General features: G+C 38.3%; 1 protein-coding gene across 4 annotated transcripts in view; it reads right to left on the bottom strand.

Annotated features, from left to right (window-relative positions):
- znf385b (zinc finger protein 385B) overlaps positions 1–26,234 on the bottom strand; it is a 225,347-nt gene that overhangs the window by 161,260 nt on the left and 37,853 nt on the right. For all 4 annotated transcript variants that reach the window (XM_058393037.1, XM_058393036.1, XM_058393034.1 and 1 more), the window contains exon 2: positions 21,376–21,672. In XM_058393037.1, coding sequence (XP_058249020.1) covers positions 21,376–21,670 — 295 coding nt within the window. In that variant the 5' untranslated portion in view covers positions 21,671–21,672. The remainder of the gene's footprint in view (positions 1–21,375; positions 21,673–26,234) is intronic.

Here is a 26,234-nt window from a genome sequence, read left to right on the forward strand (position 1 = left end):
GCATTGGCAGATAGCTAATGAAATTTTAGTACGTTCTCTGACTAAAAGTTCATCAATTGATCATCGAGCAAACCAAGATCTTGTTAAGCACTAGCATTATAAACGTTAGCTAGCTATATTAGCATGTAGGTTTGGTGGCTAGCTAATAAACTATGTAACTCTTGACAAAGGTGAGTAAGATCGCAAAATCCGAGCCTGAATTCATTCAGGCAATCCTGTCAAAATATATCAGAACAGAAATATTGTTCATTAACCAAGTTAGCTAGCTAGATTTGCATGTAGGTTCTGTGAATAGAAGTGTTCTGGTTAGCTAGTAAACTAGCTAGCATTTGACACCACGAGATTGACATGAGCCAATCCTGTCAAAATATATAACAAAAAACAAGATTTTTCATGACATTACACACATTATACACTGTCTAACTAGATTAGCATGCAGGTAAAGTCAAGTCAAGAAGCTTTTATTGTCATTTCAACCACAGGTTTTCTGGTTAGCTTCTAATCACGCTAGTTTGTGTGACCAGTTAGAAAGACACAAGTGAGATATTTCATCATATCAAAAGCTAACAATAATGTACATATGTAGCAAGATTACGGTCAACAACTATATACATTACTAACAGTATAAAAGTTCGCTAATGGGATTAGCATGTAGGTTCTATTGGTTAGTTAGTAAGACAGTTAGCATGTGATATAACAGCTAACCGTGTCAGAATATTTCAGAACAAACAACATTCCTGATGAACATTAAACACGGTGTCTATCTGGACAATCATGCAGGTTTTCTGACACAAGTGAGATTTTTTTTTTTTTTGTTCTGTTTAAATTAACAATAACTAAACCTGTCAAAATGTAGCATAACTACCAGGAATAGATTGGTTACAAACAGCATCTCATTAGCTAACAGCATTAGCAGATTTTCTGACTAAAAGTTCATCAGGTAACCATCTAGCAAACTGCATATTACATACGATGGGTTCAAAGCTAGTTTGTGAGGACAAAAAATGACTTTATGCTAAATGTATACTGTCATAACAAGCCATTTAAAAGGAAAGAAAACTTTAAAACTGTTTAAAAACATGCTTACTTCAAATCCCGGGACTGCCAGAGAGCCGCTACTCTCACAAAGACCCTTTACCCCTGAACATGCTCAGCTTTGTGGTTGGATTAAATTCTCCCATGCTTGTCTGCCAAATGAATAAATGTAATGGAAGAAAGTAGGCATGAAACACCAGAGGAACATTTTCTCCCCCATCCATCTCTGTAAAAACGTGAACTCAGCCACGGATAACAACATGCCTATGGACAGGACAATAACAGAGATAAAACCCCAAATAGCCATAATCATATTTGCTGGACGTTTATAAATGACATGGAATATATCAACGTCACTGTACGAGGTGCAATATGCCAGCTATCCATTACTGTCCTGATTACCTATCATCAAACCTAGCCGCTGTTTATTAAGCCGAGGCGCTCCGAGCCTGGGGACATTTTCTCGACACGTGTCTCTACAGCATGAGAAAGCCACGTGTCAAATCAACACTACATATTTTTAATTAATTGTTAAACGTTACTATTTATACTGAGACCATTTTTGAATTTTCCTCACAAGGGAACAGGTCAAGTTCTAACAACTAATCAAGTATGCCAGTCACTGTTTACGATACCGAGGGGCTCAGATTCTGGGGATGTTTTCTCCGAGACTCTCTGCATCCACGTGACTCGCGAACAAGCCACGTGTAAAATCGACACGTCACATCTTTAAATAAACACTCATTATACAGAGACTGTTTCTGATTTTTCCTCACAAGGGAACAGATCAAGTTCTCACAACTAATCCCAAGTATGCCAGCCACTGTTTATTACACCGGAGATGTTTTCTCGACACGTGTCTCTAGAGCATGAAAAAGCCACGTGTGAAATCAACACATCATTAATTGTTAAACCTCACTATTTATACAGAGACTATTTTTGATTTTTCCTCACAAGGGAACAGATCAGGTTCTCACAACTAATCCCAAGTATGCCAAAAGACCAAATGACTTCAAATCCACCTGTAGTAAAGGTATATCCACATCATGCTACCGATGCTTATTATGAATAAAAGGTAACAGTCATCTATTGCAATAAAGCTGTGTTAATTGACAGCGTCTCATGTAGCCACTTCTGAAAATGTATCCCAGATTGGCAAAAACGAGAGTCTCGTCTTACATTTCATCCCAAGGACGTCTGAAATGGAGCGATTTAAATGGAGGCAGCTGATCCAATTTAGCGAAACCGAAAAGGTGGGTGAAAAGCCACCGGCGAGTACGAGCAAAAATCGGTCACGCCGAAAATCAAAGGCGTCGTCATGACGGAGGTGATATTAGACTCTGGCGTTTGATGAAGGCCTCTTTCATGGTGCTTTAATCATTGCCAGGTTTAATCCCTTCACCACTCTCCATGAAGACTGAATAGCTCCCAAAAAATTGGGTTCAACATCATGGTCAGTATCTCATTCACTATTTTGAGTGTATGGATGTAATACAGCAATTACCCAAGCAATTAAGGGGGGGAAAAAAAAAAAAACACCTTGGATCTTGAAACCGGAATGCCGCTCGTAGACAACTCCCTCTCCATGGTGACTCATCCTCGACAATATGGACTCAATTTGAGAAAACATGTTTTTTTCTCTCTCTCTCTCCGTTACGTTTCTTTTAACGCACTAGTTCTCCGCTCTCCGAGTGCCAGCGGTGGAAACATGACTGCAGCCCTGGCAGCTGTGAAAGGAAGCCGGCAGAGACATGGGAACCGTAAACAGAACCACTCAGCTACCGAGGAGGGCGAGCAGCCTCGGAGATTGTTCAAGGACACATCCTTGAGAAGGCGGTGCTCAGCTGCGCTGCATGCAGAGAGCTGTTAAAGGTCTCACAGATCTACCTGAAGGAATCTTAAACTCAGCTTGGAAGGCCTTCGCTTCCTCACAAGAGATCATTGAATTTTTCCTTGGGTTACTTTTAAAGGAAAGGGGTTTCTTCTGACAGTCTCCTTCAACACAATTTTTTTTTTTCATTTCTACATGCTGTTTGTAACAAGCTGATAAACTATATACATCATAGACATTATAGACATCAAGTAGAAAGTTATACTTCAAGGACAAAGAGTTTCCAAACAGCATTTTAAAGCACCACCTCATGCAGTAATTGTTGAGTCTGATTATTCAGATTTCAGAGTGTTTTCTAGAACAGCCATTCTGACAAAAACCTGAAACATCACAGGTTTAGATTAATGCACCCATTCAAATAAGGTAATGTTTCAATAAGATATCACTTTACTTCAGATAACAAGCCAAATAAATATAAATGAAATATAAATAAAAAATAAATGAAATAATCTATATATACACACAAATGTATTCAAAAGTAAAAATGTATACGAAAATATAAAATATAAATTAAATATATAAATATATAAATAAATATATAAATAAAATATAAAGGAAAAAATAAATTAAATATTCTTTACGTACAAAATGTATTGATATACGTACAAAATGCAAAATATAAATAAAATATAAATTAAAAAATAAATTAATTAACTTCGTTATATACAAAGTGTATTCAAAAATATAAATAATATAAATAGAAAAATAAATGAAATATTCTTTATAAACAAAATGTATTAAAAATATAAATAAAATAAATGAAAAAAAATAAATGAAATTTTCTTTATATAGAAAATGTATTTGAAAATATAAATAAAATATAAAGGAAAAAATAAATGAAATATTCTATATATACACAATATGTATTTAAAAATATAAATAAAAGAAATGAAAAAATAAATGAAATATTCTTTATATAGAAAATGTATTTGAAAATATAAATAAAATATAAAGGAAAAAATAAATGAAATATTCTTTATAAACAAAATGTATTCAAAAATATAAATAAAAATATATATTCTATATATACAAAATGCATTCAAAAGTACAAAAAAAGGTGCTAGGGAACTAACATCATATTGATTTAATTTAATTTAAATATTGGGCATGCTGTGATATTGCACATGGTATTATATTAACATACATTTTTGATACCGTCAGTGTTCATTGGGTCAGCTCTGCTCCCTACAGAAAGGGGAAGAGTTATAGAGTTTGATGGACGCTGGTAGGGAAGACGTCTTGTGGCGTTCGGTGGTTGTCTTGAGTGGTCTCAGACTACGGCTGAAAGTGCTCTGGTACGACTCCGGTGTCACGTGCAGAGCGGGGATCGTGTTGTCAAGGATACTGAGAAGCAACTTCTATAGCAACTCATTCAAAGGAACTTGTATGGAAGATGATCTAAATAACCTAAACATTAAAAAAGTTAAAAATGTGTTGTTACTGAACAAAGACTACAACCTACAGTCACTGATATGGTGAGATGTTCATTGAAGTCTTATTAACGTCAAGAGAACTTCAAGAAGTGATAACAGGAGCTACTCTGTTTCATGAACATTAAATGCAGCTAGAAACAGATCATGTGTATCATGTTTTCTTTAACCTTTTTTACCTGGAAATTTATGAGACATTTTTATTCAGTGTAAACAATTGAATGATGTTCCTTCTGTGAGTCTGATATAAAATGAGTCAGTTTCAGTTGTGTGTTTTTCCCTTTGTTGGATAACCTCACACAGAATTTTAGTGGCTGAAGATAAACACCTTCAAATTTTAGATGCTTATGAACAAGCACCTGGGGCATCTCAGAGAGCAGAAACGAGTTTGATATAACTGTTTTGGGCTTTTTTGGGGGACTTTTCTAGGAATACATTACCTCTAGTAGGCTAGGGAAAAAACAGAAATACTTATGAGAAATCTACAAATTCTTCAATCCCTGAGTGTCTACTTACATATGAGTTTCATATTAACCACCACTGTGGAGTGTTGCATGACAGACATTCAATCCTGAACAACAAAACAGACGCAAGTTAATAAAGCAAATAGTGTAATTGTTGGCAAATAGCTGTGGGTATAAAGAGAACAAAAGACATTATGCTGTTAAAGGAGGATTATCAGCTCTGGGCTGCTTTGTATTGCACTGCAACACAGTCATTGATTACTTTCCTACATACAACAGCATGCTCAGTCATGTTCATGTCAGTTACAGATTAGCCGAATGAGCTAGATAGAAAAGTAAAGGATTCTGGATGGAGACTGTATTATTATTTTCATGTTCTGTTGCTGGTTAATGACAAGTTAATTTGATTGAAGGATGTGAAATGATCAGAAGGCTAGTGGTTTAGGCTCTAGCACTGCTAAGCTGCTACTGTTTGGGCCCCTGAGCAAGACTCTTCCCTAATAATCTCTCTCTCTCATGCATTTCCTGAGATACCAGTGATCCAGACCTCCCTTATCCATCCTGCTAATGCTGAACCACATGAACAACCTGGAGATACATCAGACTGCTGTAGATGCAACCACTTAGAAACCATGAAGATGGTCAATTGTAGTTGTGTAACCAGGAGCTCCTGAGCACCTCATAAATCAGCTCAACATCTGAGTTCTTTATAGATTCAATCCTCCTCCATGCCGAAGCCTTCAGATGCTCAATGATAGAGATGCAGCATATGTAGAATGTTATTTTGTGTATAGATTAGGAGCTTGTTATCCTCAAGGACAAGGATTTGAACCGTCAATGATACAAACAGTTTTGCACTTAAGTCTCAGACAGACGTCAATCAATCTCCTGGTTACACAACTGCACTTTTTGACCATTTGGTACACAATTCTAGAAGGGAAATGATTTCTAATCACACTCTCCGGTGTCACCCAGATGAGGATGGTGTCCTTTTCCTCATTTTATCTGAGAGTTTTTCCTCACCACCGTCTCCTCTGGCTTCCTCATTAAGGATCATGTTGCTACTGCTGGGCCCCTGAGCAAGGCCCTTAACCCTCAATTGCTCAGTTGTATGAAATGAGATAAATTATAAGTCGCTCTAGATAAGAGCATCTGCCAAATACCAGAAATGTAAATTAAAAATTGATAATTTATATTCTAAAACGATAGATTTCTGTAAAGCTGCCTTGTGACTATGGTAATCGTTAAAAGCTCTAAATACACACCATAAATAAGGGGAAGTGCTGGATCAGTGGATATGGTGTTGGATTATTAATCCGGAGGTTGTGAGTTTGAATCCCCAAACCACCAAAGCTGCTACTACTGATCCCTTGACTTTCAGTTGTATAAATGAGATAAATTTAAGTCGCTCTAGATGAAGGCATCTGCCAAATGGCGTAATACGGAATGCAAGTTCTGAAGTGCACTCTGGAGTCTGAAGCAGGGATTTTCAAATGTATTTGAAAAATGCTGAAATGTATTTGAAGTGATTTATTCTGATATTTTCATGCCAATTAGCAAGTAGATTAAAAATAATGCAGAATGTCAGCTGCTCTGTGCAGATGGACTTGTTGTCTACATGAAACTTCAACTGATGGAAGCAAATTGAAGGTGTTATTTTCACTTTTTTTCCCATGTGTAAACATTTGCATCCACCATTTAATGGTTTAAAAATAAACACAACCAAACGTAGTGGCTTCTGGGTAATTTTAATCTACAATCCTGTTGGAACTCATGTACTCAATCAGCCACGTGTTTCATTCCTTTGGTAACCTTTGCTATTTTATATTTATTGAAAAACATTTGTATTCGTGCCGTTATATTTAATATTGTGGAACATCCACTAAATAGGTTTGATGTTTCTATTATCACTTTCATTATAGATGAAAGAGGTTAAATAAACAGTTGTTCCCTACACAGGCTTGAAGAAAATAAGAAATATCACTCCTGATACTGGAGACTCCTTCAACCATATCTGCCATCTTTAGTCCAGTATTTGTCATAGACAAAAGTTTATGTAGGTCGTCCTCCATACAAGTCCCTGTGAATGAGCGGTTACTATAGCAACAGTAATGTACGCATTGGAAAGATGGCTTTAATATAACGCAGCTCATAAAATCATTGGTATGCAGAACTATTCTTAGTGTACTCCGAGAACCCTTCTCCACAGGACAGGAGTGAACATCTTTGACCCGTGGAAGGACATGCCGAGGTTGTTAGCCATTGGGACAGCCCTTGACGAGAGAAGGGAAGGTGGAGCAGGTGGACTGGGAATGAGCCGAAGCCGCTGAAGGCCTGAAGGTGAGGGAGAAAAATGGAGCAGCAAGAAAGCACTAATAAAATCCCAGTCTAACAGCCAGAGACTCGGCCCTGTCTCAGAGCAGAGACACAGCTGCTTTACACTGAGCACTTATTGATCCAGCAGTGTTGTTAAACCTAATCAGCACAAACACACACACACGATCCTTATAAGCAAAGATCCATTGATGCTTCAGTGCTGCATCGAAGAAGTGCGGTTTTCTATCAGAACAGAATAACGCTGGTAAAAATGACTCGTGTGCCATTTGAAGAGGCTTCTAAACTGAGTCTTTTTACTCCTTTAATGAAATAATGAAATACTGCCCTTGGTCATTCAGCTGGACGGAAAGCATCCTCTCCAGGGTGCCATTATAGAAGGTTATCTCAAATAAACACCTTGCCTGGCCTGATACAGCATCAGAGCCGGGGAGGATAAAAAAAAAAACTACCAACCATGCAGTGGAGCGTAGAGTGACCATTACTGTTTAAGAAAAGTGAAAAAAATGGCAATACACAGTGGGAGGGATGAAGGTTGGGGGGGGTTGCTTGCTTAAGATTGAAAGAGATGGAGATTGGAGGTGGTGGGAAATGGGGGGGGGGGTGAAGAGAGAGAGAAGGAAAAATAAACGTGAAGATCGGATCGGTGTAGGGAGGATAGGGAGAGGGGGAGAGAGATGGAAGGACATGAAGACAGAATGTAGGAGGGAACCGAGAGACATTAAAGCGAGAGAGAGAGAGAGAGCACGAGGGGAGGAAAAAGAATGCATAAATAAGAAAAGTGAAGGAACACTGAAATCGAGAGAAAGAGAAAAATAGGTGCTTTAAACGCTCAAGCACAAATCCGAAACAAAAAAATGAACTACTGTGAGACGCTCATTTGCATATTCATATATTTAGTGACATCATCATCATAATCATCATGTATTGCTGTCTGAAATGTTAATAAGCATGACGAAGAACAGCAACAACCACATGATACTTCCTGAAAGCAATGTTTTTACAGTAATGTGACAGCAAAATGTTGAAGATTTTCTACCTTTGGTGCAGAAATGATGGGGGAGTGGGCAACATTACATACAGAGACGGAAGGCGGCCTGTCCTGAGTTGCCCCTGGGGCAGCTTTGAGGAGGTTGTGGAAAGAAGAATACTAAACTATTGTCCAGTCTAAAGAATGTCCCTTATCGTACCTGTGCTCGACGAGTCAAACATCAGAGCAGCTTCAGATCAGTTAGAGGCAGGAAAGGAACAGGAGGACATTCTTACCCACAATTCATCACTGTGAGGAGCAGTATGGAGCGCTGAAGTCCATTCTGAGAGTAACAGCACTGGGCATACAGTATGTTCCGTGTTTGCATTAGGTTGCATTCTGCATCTGTTGATATTATTGCACTGTGCAACTGAACAAGTGCAGCGCTGCTGATCACAGAGACTCTGATGAGCATCCAGGGCACCATATGTGCTGCTGCGCACAGTGAGCACCCTACATTACACTAATCACTCATCATCCCTGGGCTTAATATTCCACTACTGCACTGTCACTTTCACATCAATCACTAGACTTCACACACACATACATAAACACACACATATACACATATGCACACGTTCACGTACACACACACAAAAGCGCACACACACAAAAGCACACATTTATATGCACACATATGCACACATACTCATTAGGCATGAAATGTGACATGATTTGGTCAGTGTGTTAGAATATTATCTATTGTTTAAGATGAACCCAATCCCATGGAGCTCTCTTCATCTCTGTAAATCTGTGAGTTCAGCCTCTGTGGCCTCAGCGCTGGTCAGTAAGCGGTGTTAGCACTAAACAAACAGCAGCTAGAGATTATCAGATGCTCTGTGGTTTTATCGAGAGCTGCTTCATCACACCCGCTGCCTGTCTCCTCTGATTTAACATCAGTGTTGAGAGCAACACGTGGCTGTGTTCTAATTAAAAAGCTCCAACAGCTGAAGCCCCTACTAATCCCCCCATAGGGAGCAGAAAAAAAAAAAAAAAAAAAAAAAAAACACAGGACAGGCTGATACACACACACACACACACACGGGCACATGTGCTTGCACACACACACACACCCCCACCCCCACCCACACACGGGCACATGTGCTTGCACACACACACACACACACACACACACACACACACACACACACAGCACATGTGCTTGCACGCACACACACACACACACACACACAGAGGCACATGTGCGCGCGCACACACAAAGATAAATTACCCAACTGACCCCTGTTCCAAATCTAGTCTTTCACAGAGTCAGTTCAGAGGATCTCCACTTGGGCCTGTCACATGATGATGCCTTCACACAATAAAACACACACACGCATGTACCCATGAGGAGGTGCATTAGTGGTGCCCCATGGGCATGAACATGGAAAACGGCATGCATTTACACACACACCACTTCTGCAATAGACTTGGCTGCTACTCTGAGCTCATAAACAAATCCAGTCCCTACACAGAACGGAACCGGAATGCTGCCCACACACACACACACACACACCTTTCAACAGGATGCTGCTCCACATTTTCCGCAAAGAGAGACCCGCAGACTGTATTGTCCGGTAAGAGACAGAGAGAGGGAACCAGGGAATGAGTGTGTGTGTGTGTGTGTGAGTGTGTGTATTTGGCTGGCTTAACCTCTCACAAAACATCTGGGCCACACAACGCTGGTTAGTATCACCACACACAGACAACACTGACCTGCAGCTCAAACACACACAAAATCACATACATGCTCTACACACATACAAACACACAAAATCACAGATACATGCTCTACACACACACACAAAATCAGATACATGCTCCACACACACACACAAAATCACAGATACATGCTCTACACACATACAAACACACAAAATCACAGATACCTGCTCTACACATGCACACACATACAAACACACAAAATCACAGATACCTGCTCTACACATGCACACACATACAAACACACAAAATCACAGATACCTGCTCTACACACATGCACATAGACAAATGCACACATGATTTCACAAAGGCTCAGAAATGCATACACATACATACACGATCACACTACACATTCTCATATACATGCATAACACACATGCATAACACAAACACACTACACATATACTCACACATGCAAACACACACACACACACACTCACATACATACATGATGACACACAGACATGCACACACACACACACCATACGCATGCACGCGCACACACCATTCACACATATCCACACATCTCACACACATGCCTACACATAGAAATGCATACAGGCTTGCATACACACAAACAAATGCCTACATGCTCAGTGCAGACACAGACCCACACAAACAAATGCCTACACCCACACATGTATTCACACAATCACAATCTAATTAAACACACACACACAAATTGAAGCAAACCCCCCTGCACGATGCTGTGAGACACACCGACACTCATCACTGCAGATCAAATGAACTGTAACACTTCCACTCATGCATGAAGAGCCACAGAGGTCTGTGTGTGTGAGATTGCCAAATATGCGTGCGTAACTAAATATTTCAAACTGGCAACACTGAGGTCGTCATACGTCCCTGTCCTCCAGCTCACATATTAATTAAACAGCTTCCAACTGAAACTGACGCCTCATCCATCAGCACCAGTGTTTGAATCAAGAGAGGGTAGTTACCGTAGTTACCAGGTTAGCGCTGACCAAACTGTGGTCCTCTCACAGAATCCTCACACCTACCTCAAAAAAACATGAACATCACCAACCAGATCTGTCCATGAACACCTTGCTTGATGCGAGTGTGTGATGATTTACACACATACACACTCTGCACAACAAACATGCAGGCATCCAACATTAAAGATGAACAATCTCTCCCCTTTTCTTTTTTTAAAATCAATAACTGTCTTCAGTCCAGAACTACAGACCGTGCATGATCAATACGCATAAATATTAAGCGCTTGAATCAAAATGAGTGTAGGTAATAATTCCGTGATCAATGTACCACAGCGCTGTTCTCTAATGTGATTGGTCAGAAGGTGTTTTTGTTTTTAGAGTTTTGTCCATAAGATATGAAGAAAATGTGTTAAATCCAGTCCAACAGGGAGCCATCTGTTAACATCAGAAGTCTTGACCATGATACACTGCTGTAATGCTAAACTAGATTCAGAGTCTTTTTTAAAAAACACACACAACCACTACAGGCAATTAAATAAGAGGAAAGAAAGACAAATAAATAAATAAATAAATAAATAAATAAATAAATAAATAAATAAAGTGTCATCAAATCTGTAAATCTTTGTATTTAAGGACTTGTTCATCCGCTTACAGATTGTAACTTAATTGTAAGTTACAAGTGAGACTAAATCAGTGACTTCAAGTTACTGTGAGACTGTAAATTACCGAGACTAAATTATTCAGATCGTAAATGAATGTGAGACACTAAATTACTGAGACTGTAAATTACTGAGACTGTAAATTACTGAGACTGTAAATTATTCAGATCGTAAATGAATGTGAGACACTAAATTACTGAGACTGTAAATTACTGAGACTGTAAATTACTGAGACTGTAAATTATTCAGATCGTAAATGAATGTGAGACACTAAATTACTGAGACTGTAAATTACTGAGACTGTAAATTATTCAGATCGTAAATGAATGTGAGACACTAAATTACTGAGACTGTAAATTACTGAGACTATAAATTACTGAGACTGTAAATTATTCAGACCGTAAATGAATGTAAGACACTAAATTACTGAGACTGTAAATTACTGAGACTGTAAATTACTGAGACTGTAAATTACAGACAATACATTACTGAGACAGTAAATTACTGAGACAGTAAATTACTGAGACAATACATTACTGAGACAATACATTACTGAGACAATACATTACTGAGACTGTAAATTACTGAGACAATACATTACTGAGACTGTAAATTACTGAGACAATACATTACTGAGACTGTAAATTACTGAGACAATACATTACTGAGACTGTAAATTACTGAGACAATACATTACTGAGACTGTAAATTACTGAGACAATACATTACTGAGACTGTAAATTACTGAGACAATACATTACTGAGACAATACATTACTGAGACTGTAAATTACTGAGACTGTAAATTACTGAGACAATACATTACTGAGACTGTAAATTACTGAGACAATACATTACTGAGACAGTAAATTACTGAGACAATACATTACTGAGACTGTAAATTACTGAGACAATACATTACTGAGACTGTAAATTACTGAGACAATACATTACTGAGACTGTAAATTACTGAGACAATACATTACTGAGAATACATTACTGACACTGTAAATTACTGAGACAATACATTACTGAGACTGTAAATTACTGAGAAAATACATTACTGAGACAGTAAATTACTGAGACAATACATTACTGAGACAATACATTACTGACACTGTAAATTACTGAGACAATACATTACTGACACTGTAAATTACTGAGACAATACATTACTGAGACTATAAATTACTGAGACAATACATTACTGAGACTGTAAATTACTGAGAATACATTACTGAGACTGTAAATTACTGAGACAATACATTACTGAGACTGTAAATTACTGAGACAATACATTACTGAGACTGTAAATTACTGAGACAATACATTACTGAGACTGTAAATTACTGAGACAATACATTACTGAGACAATACATTACTGAGACTGTAAATTACTGAGACTGTAAATTACTGAGACAATACATTACTGAGACTGTAAATTACTGAGACAATACATTACTGAGACAGTAAATTACTGAGACAATACATTACTGAGACTGTAAATTACTGAGACAATACATTACTGAGACTGTAAATTACTGAGACAATACATTACTGAGACTGTAAATTACTGAGACAATACATTACTGAGAATACATTACTGACACTGTAAATTACTGAGACAATACATTACTGAGACTGTAAATTACTGAGAAAATACATTACTGAGACAGTAAATTACTGAGACAATACATTACTGAGACAATACATTACTGACACTGTAAATTACTGAGACAATACATTACTGACACTGTAAATTACTGAGACAATACATTACTGAGACTATAAATTACTGAGACAATACATTACTGAGACTGTAAATTACTGAGAATACATTACTGAGACTGTAAATTACTGAGACTGTAAATTACTGAGACTGTAAATTACTGAGACAATACATTACTGAGACTGTAAATTATTCAGACCGTAAATGAATGTAAGACACTAAATTACTGAGACTGTAAATTACTGAGACAATACATTACTGAGACTGTAAATTACTGAGAATACATTACTGAGACTGTAAATTACTGAGAATACATTACTGAGACTGTAAATTACTGAGAATACATTACTGAGACTGTAAATTACTGAGAATACATTACTGAGAATACATTACTGAGACTGTAAATTACTGAGAATACATTACTGAGACTGTAAATTACTGAGACAATACATTACTGAGAATACATTACTGAGACTGTAAATTACTGAGACAATACATTACTGAGACTGTAAATTACTGAGACAATACATTACTGAGACTGTAAATTACTGAGACAATACATTACTGAGACTGTAAATTACTGAGAATACATTACTGAGACAATACATTACTGAGAATACATTACTGAGACAATACATTACTGAGACAATACATTACTGAGACTGTAAATTACTGAGAATACATTACTGAGACAATACATTACTGAGAATACATTACTGAGACAATACATTACTGAGACAATACATTACTGAGACAATACATTACTGAGACAATACATTACTGAGACTGTAAATTACTGAGACTACACATTACTGAGACTGTAAATTACTGAGACTACATTACTGAGACTGTAAATTACTGAGACAATACATTACTGAGACAATACATTACTGAGACAATACATTACTGAGACTGTAAATTACTGAGACTACATTACTGAGACTGTAAATTACTGAGACAATACATTACTGAGACTGTAAATTACTGAGAATACATTACTGAGACTGTAAATTACTGAGACAATACATTAATGAGACTAAAGTACAGAGACTAAATTACATAAACCATAAATTATATAGACTAAGTTAAATAGACTGTAAATTATTCAGACTGTAAATTACTGAGATTGTAAATTATTTAAACTAAATTACTAAGACTGTAAATTATTCAGACTGTAAATGAATGTGAGACTGTAAAATTTACTGAGATTATAAATTACTGAGGCGAAAAGTTACTGCAAGACTGTATATTATCATGAGTCTGTAAGTTACCTTGAGGCTACATTTGTCTTAGAGTTGCTATCAGATGCTGTCACTACCAACAATAACACAACTACACAGATCCTACAAGTATCTACAGACTGATCTTTTCCAGCTTCATTTACCTATTTGTGTGCCACTGATATTACATTCGCAAATGAAAACTGTACATTTTAGCTAAATTCACTCAAACTCAACGAGAAACTTCATTATCCAAAGATCATGAGAAGAAAAGTCCTCTCATTCTGTTTTTCTTTATTTAAGATGAGTTCGATTGTGTGATACTGACTGATACCGTTATTTGGGACGTAATCACCAAATTATTCATTAAAATAATAACAATTACATTTTTAGAACGCCCTCATGCCATTAGCATGGATTCTTGTTAAACACATTTTGTGCTAATCCTATGCTTAAACCCAACCCTTTTACTTATTAATAAGCAGCCATCAGAAACTCATCAGCAAAGACAATTTCTGACATAAAAAGAGAGAGATTGTTGCACAACAACGCTTCAATGCATCTAAGATTTCTTTCCTCCGCTTCTTGAAGTTTGAACTAATATTTCAATCGAGCATAGAGCAAAAACTTTTCCCTAGCAGTGAAGCTAGAAATATAAAGCATTAATGCCAGTGCAATGTATGTAGAATGTAGAAACATTTTTCTTTCTGTTTGAAATGAAGGCCATTAAAGTGCAGGATTCTGTATTAGGACTATGCTAAATTCTTAGTGAAGACCCAAGTTAGTGTGCAGGTGTGTAGCGCTTAATGGATGTGTATAGATAGCGCGATGTAGCGCTTTTCTAAGCCTTGAAGGCAAAAATAAATTAGATTCTTCCTGCAACAGCAGGTGAGTGAATATGAGTATAATATTATCTCATTTAAGTAGAAAATATGAACCATTTACTTCCTCGGATATTCAGCAATGTTCTTTCATGTAGCTAGATAACGTTCTCACTGATCACTAATCGGCAGAATTCAGCTTGGTTAAACTCTCCCGTACTTGTGTAATCTTGAGAAATCAAACATGATTAGCGTATTGGCTTGGATATGCAAAAATCAACGCAACATAGCCGTTTCCCAAACATGAATCTCCAACGCTGCTGATGAGCTCAGCTACAGCTTTCGTGTAAAAATACAGCCAGCTTGATGAACACGTAGGTAGCGCTTCCAGGGAATTTTCCACACATTAAGGATTGTTCGATTTTTCAGGGAGATCTTAAATAGATGTGTCAAGATAAAAGAGGAATTTTTCTCTGAACATATTGCTAAATAAATAGATGCTATTGAGACAAGTGGTACTCATTAAGCAGGTTTCTATTCATAAGATTTTCCGTATGATTGTCCTCGTATGACTTCAGAAGATAAACTGGTTTCAACACATGAAATGTTTTGAAAACGCTTCAGTTATGTGATTTTTTTTTATATAGTCCATCTTTTATGAAAAACTAAATTTCTCAACAGTAAAAAAAACAAAAAAAACACAGACAGTTCCATGGTAATACAGCTGGAGTGAGGAGGAGCTTAGAACTTTTGTGGCTATAATGCTAAAACATATTGCTTGGCTATTAAAGGATAAACAGACAAACAGACAGACAGATGGATGGATGGCTGGATGGCTCAGTGAATGGAAAGATGTATGTATGAATGGATGGATAGCTGACTGGCTCAATGTATGGATACATAGATGGTTGGATGGTAGGATGAATACCTGGCTGGCTTTATAGATGGATTGGCTGGATGGCTGGATGAATGGACACCTGGGTGGTTCAAATGGACTGATGGCTGGATGGATAGCTGGCTGGCTGAATAGATGGATGGATGGATGGACACTTCATTACAGGTCAGCAATACAGTTCAATCCTACAGACACTCTTAATCTTGTGAAATCCCACTGATGGACAAACTAAACCTCTCCTCTTCCACTGAATCAATTTAATGTCATGAATGGATGGACATGTAGACTATACAGACAGACAGGCAGAAAGGCAGGCAAAAAGAAATACAGACAACAGAAGGGAAGACAGACAGGTTCACAGAGTCTACAAACGTCTTACTCATTCACTAAGTGAAGGCTTAATGAGAGAAACAGCTTTTGCTGCCAAAAAACATTAGAAGGTCAACAATATGTTTCTCTCCTCCTCTGCACTGAACCATAAAATGTTCTACAAAGCTCCTTACAACAAACTGTTCCTATCAGCAAGGGTTCCACAAAGAAGCTAGAAAAGAGAGAGAGAGAGAGAGAGAGAGAGAGAGAGAGAGAGATTTGTACAGAAAAGAAACCCCACTTTTGAGCCAGCTGCTCCTTTAAACACTATTCATTGTTGTCCATGATAAACAGAATATGCAAATGTTCTTGTTGAAATTTATGAATCGATTGATATTCTTTAAAACCGGTGGCTGTGGTGGTAGTAAAGATTAGTGTGTACTCTTCCTCCCCATGGCTCCTTTGTGTTTATCAGCTTGGGCCAAAAAAAATGATTGAGGGAGTTTAGTGAGAGCGTTTGTTAGCACTCAGCTGGGTTTCTCAGAGAGACGCATCACAGAAGTAAATACCTCAAATATTTAAAGTAATTTAACAGAAAAAGGCGCACACACACACACACACACACACACACACATGCACACAGACTCATCTCTGTCTTAGGGAGAATGTTGTGTTTACCTGAGAGGAAGCTGCAGAGTGTGTGGTGTGTGTGTGTGTGGGTGGGTGTTCCAATACAGTGTAAAGCCTTTGCTCACTCCCCACAACATGCCAATACTGCCATCTTGTGGATTCTACAAAATGCTGTCAAAACACCGGTACACATATACACCCACACCCACACACACAGTCTTGAATTCCAGATTTATTTAGAACATGATCAGTGATGCCTACAGAGTTTTCCAGTGTAATAATTTCAAACCAAATGTCCAGATACATCAACATTACAAAAGCAGAGATAGATAGATAGATAGATAGATAGATAGATAGATAGATAGATAGATAGATAGATAGATAGATAGATAGATAGATAGATAAGATGAAAAAAGGACAAAAGGACAGATGGACGAACGGACGAAAGAAAGAAAAAGAAAGGATGAAAGAAAGAAAGAAAGAAAAAGGACGAAAGAAAGAAAAAGGACGAAAGAAAGAAAGGACGAAAGAAAGAAAGAAAAAGGACGAAAGAAAGAAAGAAAAAGGACGAAAGAAAGAGATGGACGGAAGGACAGACAGACGGACGGAAAAGCTCAATGAAGAAACAAAGTTCCAGAACATTCTGAGAAGCTCCTCACTGGTTCTTTAGATAGTGAAGGGTTTCTAGCACCAGGTTGTGTGGTTCTACATGACAGCAGTAAGAAGAACCTTCTCAGGACATGAGAGGACACAGGAATACTAATCACACGTTAGCAGAACCTACAGAGAATCTGACACTGCATTACATCAGCACACGCTTCTCTTCCTCTCAACCTGATCCAGAGGATCCTGCTGTAATTACATATAGCAGCTCACAATGCACACATTACATCACCACCAAGACTAAGTTACACCTCCACTGTTTGATCACACACACACCCCTCAACACACCCTTTCCAAGTGTGTTACTAACGTGTTACTAACAAACACTAAACACTACAAGACTGAACACTATACTGATGTGTGATTCTGTGACTTCTTGACCATTGTGTGACTCAAAATTTTAAATCCAAATCAATTACACTTAAGGTTTGATGTTCTATGATGGGAATGATGGTGTTTAACAATCTAGGTGTGTAAAATAGAGGTATTGTTATTTGATAGTGGTGGATTGATGGTGTTTGTATACAGTGGTGTTTGAAAGAGAATATTGAGGTTTGATGGGGTTTGCCAGTTTGGGATTTGATGTTTGTTGGTGTTTAGTGGTGGCAGATGGGGTATAGTGGTTTTAAAAAGCATATGATGGTGATGAGATTGATAGTGTTTGTATTGGAATGATGGTGTTGAATAGGCCATGTAAGTTTGATGGGAAATACTAGTGAATGTTGTGGTGTATTATTGTGTTTGCTGGTGAATGATTGTGTTTGAAAGTGTTTTGACAGTGAATGCTGGTACATTATTGTGTATGTTGGCGTTTGATCATGTACGCTGGTGAATGTTGGCGTTTGATCATGTACGCTGGTGAATGCTGGCGTTTGATCATGTACGCTGGTGAATGTTGGCGTTTGATCATGTACGCTGGTGAATGTTGGCGTTTGATCATGTACGCTGGTGAATGTTGGCGTTTGATCATGTACGCTGGTGAATGTTGGCGTTTGATCATGTACGCTGGTGAATGTTGGCGTTTGATCATGTACGTTGGTGAATGTTGGCGTCTAATAGCATTTGTTGAATGTTGGCGTTTTAATAGTGTTTGTTGGTAAATGTTGGTGTTAGATAGGTGTTTGATACTGTGTTTTGAATGTTCATGTTTGATATTGTATGTTGGGGATATTTTAGTGTTTGATATTGTATGTTGATGAATGTTGGTGTTTTTAACAGTGCTTGTTGTTGAATGTTGTTCAATAGTGTATGTTGACTGTTGGTGTTTAACAGTGTTGTGGAATGCTCAGATATACTGCAATAGTGTTTGTTAGGGAATAATGGTGCTTGCTAGTGTTTGTTAATGAATTGCTGCGAATATTAGTGAATGTTGGTAATTAAAATGTTGTGTATTTTTCAGTAAAGCACAGTTACAGAAGCCTTCACTACAAAACAACAAACATGAACAACTTGGTTCGAAATCTATCCACAACCCTGATTCAGCAGGTTAGAGGTAAACATTTTACTGAGAGCTTAGTTCAGGTATATGACTGGCAGCTCTTCCTGCTTCATGGCTTGTGACACTGAATTCGCTTCTTTAGGACTGCCATCACCCATGAATCGTCTCATTTTTATCTAACCCAATGTCAGTGTTCATGTAGGGTCATGTGGTTTCAGTGTGACACAGTCTAGAATATGCCATTTGTATACATAATCTCTTTGGCACCCTTCCCACATACACCATTACTTCAGACATCTGCATCTTTGAGCAGCAAAATCTCAGCAGGTGGGCGTTCACGCTGGAAAAAAAAAAGCCTTCACACATTGAAGCCTCATAAAATTTGTGAATAATCACACAATAAAATGACCAACTCGCCACGTCACTGAATGCCAACGGATCCATTTCACACATGCTCTGTCCCTCAGTGTGTCCGCAAAACACGCGTTTGGCTGTTATTGCGCCTTGAGAAGAGACTGCATAATGTCTATAACCGTTGTGCTACTTTTCCACCAGTTAATTCACTAGAGTCTTATTGGCAGCCTGTCATTTGGCCACCTCTGGCTTCATACACACTTGTTGGACTCACACACACTCACCAGTGATACACCAAACAACCCTGGACTTGTTTTTTTTTTAAAAAAAAGGGGGTGAAGCTATAAACTGGCTTGGGCTCGTTTGGACTCTCATCTGTGTAGACGTTCATAAACAAAATGGCTTGTTAGCATAGCATGGTTTTTTTCCCTCTCTCATGGCAGCAAAGAACTCAGATAAAAATGTCATTGCTAGCAACAAGGCAATGATTTAGATCAGAGTTTTTGTGCATTGTGGATAAAACACTCATAGAACGCTAGTGATAGTGGTCAAGTAACTAGCGACAACACTGCTCTTTTTTTTTTTTTATCACAAATTAAAAAAAAAAATACATACCTCATTTTATTCATTTATTTATTTATTTTTTTTTTTTTTTTTTTTTTTACATAATATCCCTAAGCAAATTAGTAAAAAAATAATAATAGTAAATGCTGGAAGGAACGATGAGTTGAAGCTGTGAGTCAGTGAGGCAAATTCAGGTTACATTAACATCACGGACCTACATTCCAACTCACAATCACTTAATTCAGTAGTGAAGTATATAACAACTCACTTTTCTGATTCTTTGGAATGAACTGGAATCAAACTGAATTTTATTTTGATTAATCTGATTCACATAAATTTTGATTTTTTCGATTGACCCTAATTATGATTCATTTGATTCACTTGATTCACTCAATTCACACTCATTTTGATTCATTTGATTCACCCCGCAGAAGTAATGCACAGATACAGTTTCATAATCCCACTCGATTTAATACTCCTATGCGATTCAACCGAATTCTGATTCATATGATTCACCCTAATTTTGATTTAACTTATTTAATTCTAATTTTGATTCACCCTAATTTTGATTCATTCAATTTACCCTAATTTTGATTCAGTCTACCCTAATTTTGATTCATTCCAATCATCTTCATTTTGATTCGTTCAACTCAATCTAATTTTTATTCATTTGATTCAACCTAATTTGATTCATTCAATTCACCCTACTTTTTATTCATTTATTTCACCCTAATTTTGATTCATCTGATTTACCCTTATTTTGATTCATCTGATTTACCCTAATTTTGATTCATTCGATTCACCCTAATTTTGATTAATTTGATTCACCTTAAATTTCATTTATTCAATTCACCCGATTTACCCTAATTTTGATTCATTCGATTCACCCTGCAGAAACAATGCACCGATGCAATCTCATACTCCCACTGTCTATCCATTTAGACAGTGAGAGCATGATAGTGATAGTGTGACTTGATTATTTATGATATTGTGTCTGTGCTCTATTAAGATGATTCAATTTCAGGTATGATAACTGACATCACTAATACACTTGACCTCACACAATACATCACACAACAGCAATTGTATCGGATCCTCCCTGTCATGCTATGTCACTGCTAACTATTAAATACACTCTGGGAAAACTTGAGTTTATCTTAGCAGCAAGTATAGTGAACATTGTTCATGTGTTTGTGCAGTTAGTTGAGGTAAAACAGGTAAAACAGCCTCACCTGTGCTGCTGCTTGTAATTGTCGTGGAGAGAGGATTTGGGACGCTGTTGCTGCTGTTGGCTGGTGGACTCTCTCCGTTGTTGAGCTGTTTGACTCTGCGCAGGTGGGATTTCCCGTTGTAGTGCATCTGAACCTGAGCTGCTGAGTTCAGCTGAATGTTACACACCTCACAGAGCGAATACAGGAGCTTCTTTCTCTCCTGCGTCGAAACGTCCGCCATTCCGTCCAGCTCCATGACGGGAAAGTACGGCGGACTGTTCTCCATCAGCTGTGCCGGACTCAAAGGAGTCTTCATGCCTGAGATGGGAAACGAATGTGGAGTGATTCGGGGGTATGTCCAAAATACCAGTGTGTCCACTCACTTCCTAAATGAAACACTGCAATACACACAGGTGAAAACCAGGAGAGTTTACATCCTAATGAAGCCTGCTGGGATGAGGTGTGTGAGGGTGGAGGTCTGGAATGTGTGCGAGTGTATGTTTGCTTGGTGCCCTGCCTAGGCTCCTCCCTATGGTTTTAGAAGCGGCCGGAGAGCCGTGACCTCCAGCAGCCATCTGTCGTTTCCACGGAGAAACACACTCACATGGGGCTTATGAAGGGGGGGGGGGGGGGAGAGAGAGAGAGAGAGAGAGATTCCTTAGGCTCAGCGTGTTCTTGGGATAGTATAGGGTTCGTACCATCCTAGGGTGTTTGCTTGAACCTCTACCGGATTATTGGGAAAATAATCAACAAGGTGGCATAATTTGTGCAGGACCATTACCACCAACAGCTATAGCTGTAGCAGCTATAAGCAGTCACTCCCTCAGTCAACTCCCTTTTTTTCTCTAAAAATAATAAATAAATAAATAAATAAATAAATAAATAAATAAATAAATAAATAAATAATTAAAAAAATAAATAAAATAAACATACTATTACAAAATTCAGAAATGTTAGATATATTGCGTTTTACAAGATTAGCTATTAGATCTTAAATACATGATAAATAGCAACATATTTTATTTTTTTTAATATTTTAGTCTTATGATAATCTGAGCATTTGCCATATAAGTCCATATGTAATGAATCAACACTTTCTGGCCAATCAGATTGAAGAATTCAAACAGTACCATGGTATAAGGAGACTTAAACAAATCACAAATAAACAATATCACCAATTTACTGTGCTCTTGAATAAAACTTATCTACAGGGTGAAATCTGATATTAGTGGGTTTTTTTCATAACCAGGTCTCAAACACTTTAAATGAAGATGAGACTGTGATTAATCCCCCCCATCCTCCTACACTGGCTGCAAGACATGCATAACCGTAGCCATAGCACTAGGATGAGGAATAGGTTACTGGGATTTATATAAGCCTCTGAGGTCTGAAAGCTGCAAGAAAAGCAGGAAAGCGTGGACATGCCGGCTGAAGATGAGCGCTAACACGATGCTCGCGCAGGCTGCAGCTTTAGCTGTGTGATATCCAAGCTGTGGAAACACAACAGCTGCGTCAGCGGCACTCCAGAGAAAAGCCTGTGGATGTGATATCTAATAGTGTGTGTGAGAAAGAGAGAGAGAGAGAGAGAGAGAGAGAGGAAAAGTATGTGTCTGTGAAAGTGTGTATGTCTGCTTACAAGAGAAAGTGAGTGAAAGAGTCACTATGTGGGAGCAGTGGAGGTGTGCGTGTATGCATGTCCATGGCCATGTGGTCAATTCCTTTGAGTAATCCCATGTTCTCTCTCCATCTCTCTCTCTCTCTCACACACACACACACAAACAATAATCTATGTAAGCAGCTGCACACTTTAATCTTCCTGCTCATACACTTCCTTTAGATTCCTAAACTCTTCTCAGGTTTCTTACTTCCTCCAGCAGCTATTTATAACCCAGCGAAAGGAAAAACTGTAACCAAAAGAAAGAAAGGAACGTTTATCTTTTCATAATCAATTTCTCTCTGTGTATTATGGGTGTCTCTAACCCCTTGCTGTTACTTAAGTTCCCGGCGTGCCCTACTTTACAGCGGAAATGAGGACAGAGCAAACACAGAGCAGCTGCAGCATGTTAGTACAGTTATATTGCCTTTGCAGTATGAACCTGTGTGTGTGTGTCTGGGTATAGCATACAGTAAATACTATCCCAACTACTGTACCACTGGGCTACAACAACTAAGAGGTCAGAGTAAGGAAGGGGATGGGACTGTTGTGTGAATATATTGAGAGATGAGCTTAGGGTCTATAATGGGGTTATTGCACTACAATGAATGTAATAGTGTACAGTAGAGGTAATATGGTGCATGGGGGGAGTAACAGGGTCTACAATGGAATCAAAAGCCCAATACGATGGATGGGTGTACAATGAGTGCAATAGGTCTGGCAGTACAGGTAACAAGGCCTACAGTGTGGGCAAGTGGCTCTACAATGAGAATAATAAAATTGGTGTCAAGGTGGGAATTGGGTTAATTGGGTCTAAAATGGGGTAACATGATGCACACTTACTACATTGGGTCTATTAGTGTGCAAAGTGACATAACATGGTCAGCAGTTAGGGGTTGTCGGGTGTACTATGATGGTCATAAATAGATCACTGGGGATAACAGTGATCAACAGTTTTATTGGAGTGGACATTGGGTTAATTAGGTCTACAGTGGGGTGTGTGTGATGGTTTACATCTGAAGTAACTAACTACTGTGGGGGTATTAGGGTGTAGAGTGACGTTATTAGGTCTACCGTGGGGGTAGTAGGGTATACAGTGGGGTAATGGGGTGTGCTATGAAGGTCAATAGGGTCTAGAGTTGGTATTAAGGGGGCATTGGGTTAACTGGGTCTACAATGGGGACAGGTGATATGGTGTACAGGTGTAGTAACTCATACTACAGTGGGGGCATTAGGTTGTAGAGTGATGTATCTGGGTTTACAGTGGGGTAATACAGTGAAGGCTATAAATTCTACAGTGGGGTAATGGGGTGTACAGTTGGTATTAGGGTGGACACTAGGTTAATTAGGTCTGCAATGGGGGTAATATGATGTAGAGTTGAACAGACTACAGAAGGTGTATTAGGGTGCAGAGTGGAGTAACTGGGTCTACAGTGGGGTAATTGGGTGTGCTATGAAGATCATATTCTACAGTGAGGATAATAGTGACTACAGTTGGTATTAGTGGTAATGGAGTGTACAGTGAAGGTTATAAATTCTACAGTGGGGTAATGGGGTGTACAGTTGGTATTAGGGTGGACATTGGGTTAATTAGGTCTGCAATGGGGGAAATACAACAGAGTTGAAGTAACAGGCTCTGTGGTGGGTGCATTAGGGTGTAGCATGAGGTAACTGGGTCTACAGTGGGGGTAATTTAGTGTACAGTAGTGTTTTGGGTCAAAAATAGGGGTAATATGGTGTACTGAGGGAAAAAAGCTTTCCAGAAAAGCAATGCATTTATAGCTGATTATTTGCAGCAAATGGTTTGTATATATCCTCAGTACATCTGCACATGTATCATCCCCACTTCCCCAAGAGGACCAGATACATTACTGCAGAAAAATTGTCCACTTTACAGCGAGTCCCAGCGAATGTTTCAGGCAGTGGATAAAATGGAGAAGTCTACACTAGGATGTGTATATTGTAGGATCATTGTTGAGGGAGTGTGAGTCTACAGCTGAAATGCTTCAGGAATCATGGCTGAACTTTGAATAAATCAATGACAGCCAAAAAGCCTCACCTGCAGGCTTTTCTGTAAAAGCTCTTATTTATTTTGCCTTGCTCTTTCTCCATTTTTCTCCGTCTTCTACCTGAGCACAGTCAGAATACAAATGCAGCTAGTCAGTGACCCCCAAACATTCAACTAAATCCTCCATCAAACACCAACATCCATCAGCATTCTCCATCAAACACCAACATCCTCCCTAAAACACCAACATTCATCAACACCAACGTCCATCAACATCCTCCATCAAACACCAACATTCATCAACACCAACATCCATCAACATTCTCCACCAAACACCAACATCCATCAACATTCTCCACCAAACACCAACATCCATCAACATTCTAAATCAAACACCAACATCCATCAACATCCTCCCTAAAACACCAACATTCATCAACACCAACGTCCATCAACATCCTCCATCAAACACCAACATTCAACACCAACGTCCATCAACATCCTCCATCAAACACCAACACCCATCAACATCCTCCCTAAAACACCAACATTCATCAACACCAACGTCCATCAACATCCTCCATCAAACACCAACATTCAACACCGTCCATCAACATCCTCCATCAAACACCAACATCCATCAACATCCTCCATCAAACACCAACATTCATCAACACCAACGTCCATCAACATCCTCCATCAAACACCAACATTCATCAACATCCATCAATATTCTCCATCAAACACCAACATTCAACACCGTCCATCAACATCCTCCATCAAACACCAACATTCAACACCAACATCCATCAACATCCTCCATCAAACACCAACATTCATCAACACCAACATCCATCAATATTCTCCATCAAACACCAACATCCATCAACATTCTCCATCAAACACCAACATTTAACAACATTCTCCATCACACACCAACATTCATCAACATCCTCCATCAAACACGAACATCCATCAACATTCTCAAACACCAAAATTTAACAACATTCTCCATCAAACACCAAAATTTAACAACATTCTACATGAAAAATATAGCATATAGCAACATTCTCCATCAAGAAAGATTTAACATTCTCCAATTAACACAAACATTTAACACTCTCCATCAATCACCATTCCCCAATTAACACCAATATTTAACACACTCTAGCAAACACCAACATTCAACAACACTCTCCATCAAACACCAACATTTAA

This window comes from Hemibagrus wyckioides, linkage group LG06, assembly GCF_019097595.1.
Source record: "Hemibagrus wyckioides isolate EC202008001 linkage group LG06, SWU_Hwy_1.0, whole genome shotgun sequence".
Lineage (NCBI taxonomy): Eukaryota > Metazoa > Chordata > Actinopteri > Siluriformes > Bagridae > Hemibagrus > Hemibagrus wyckioides.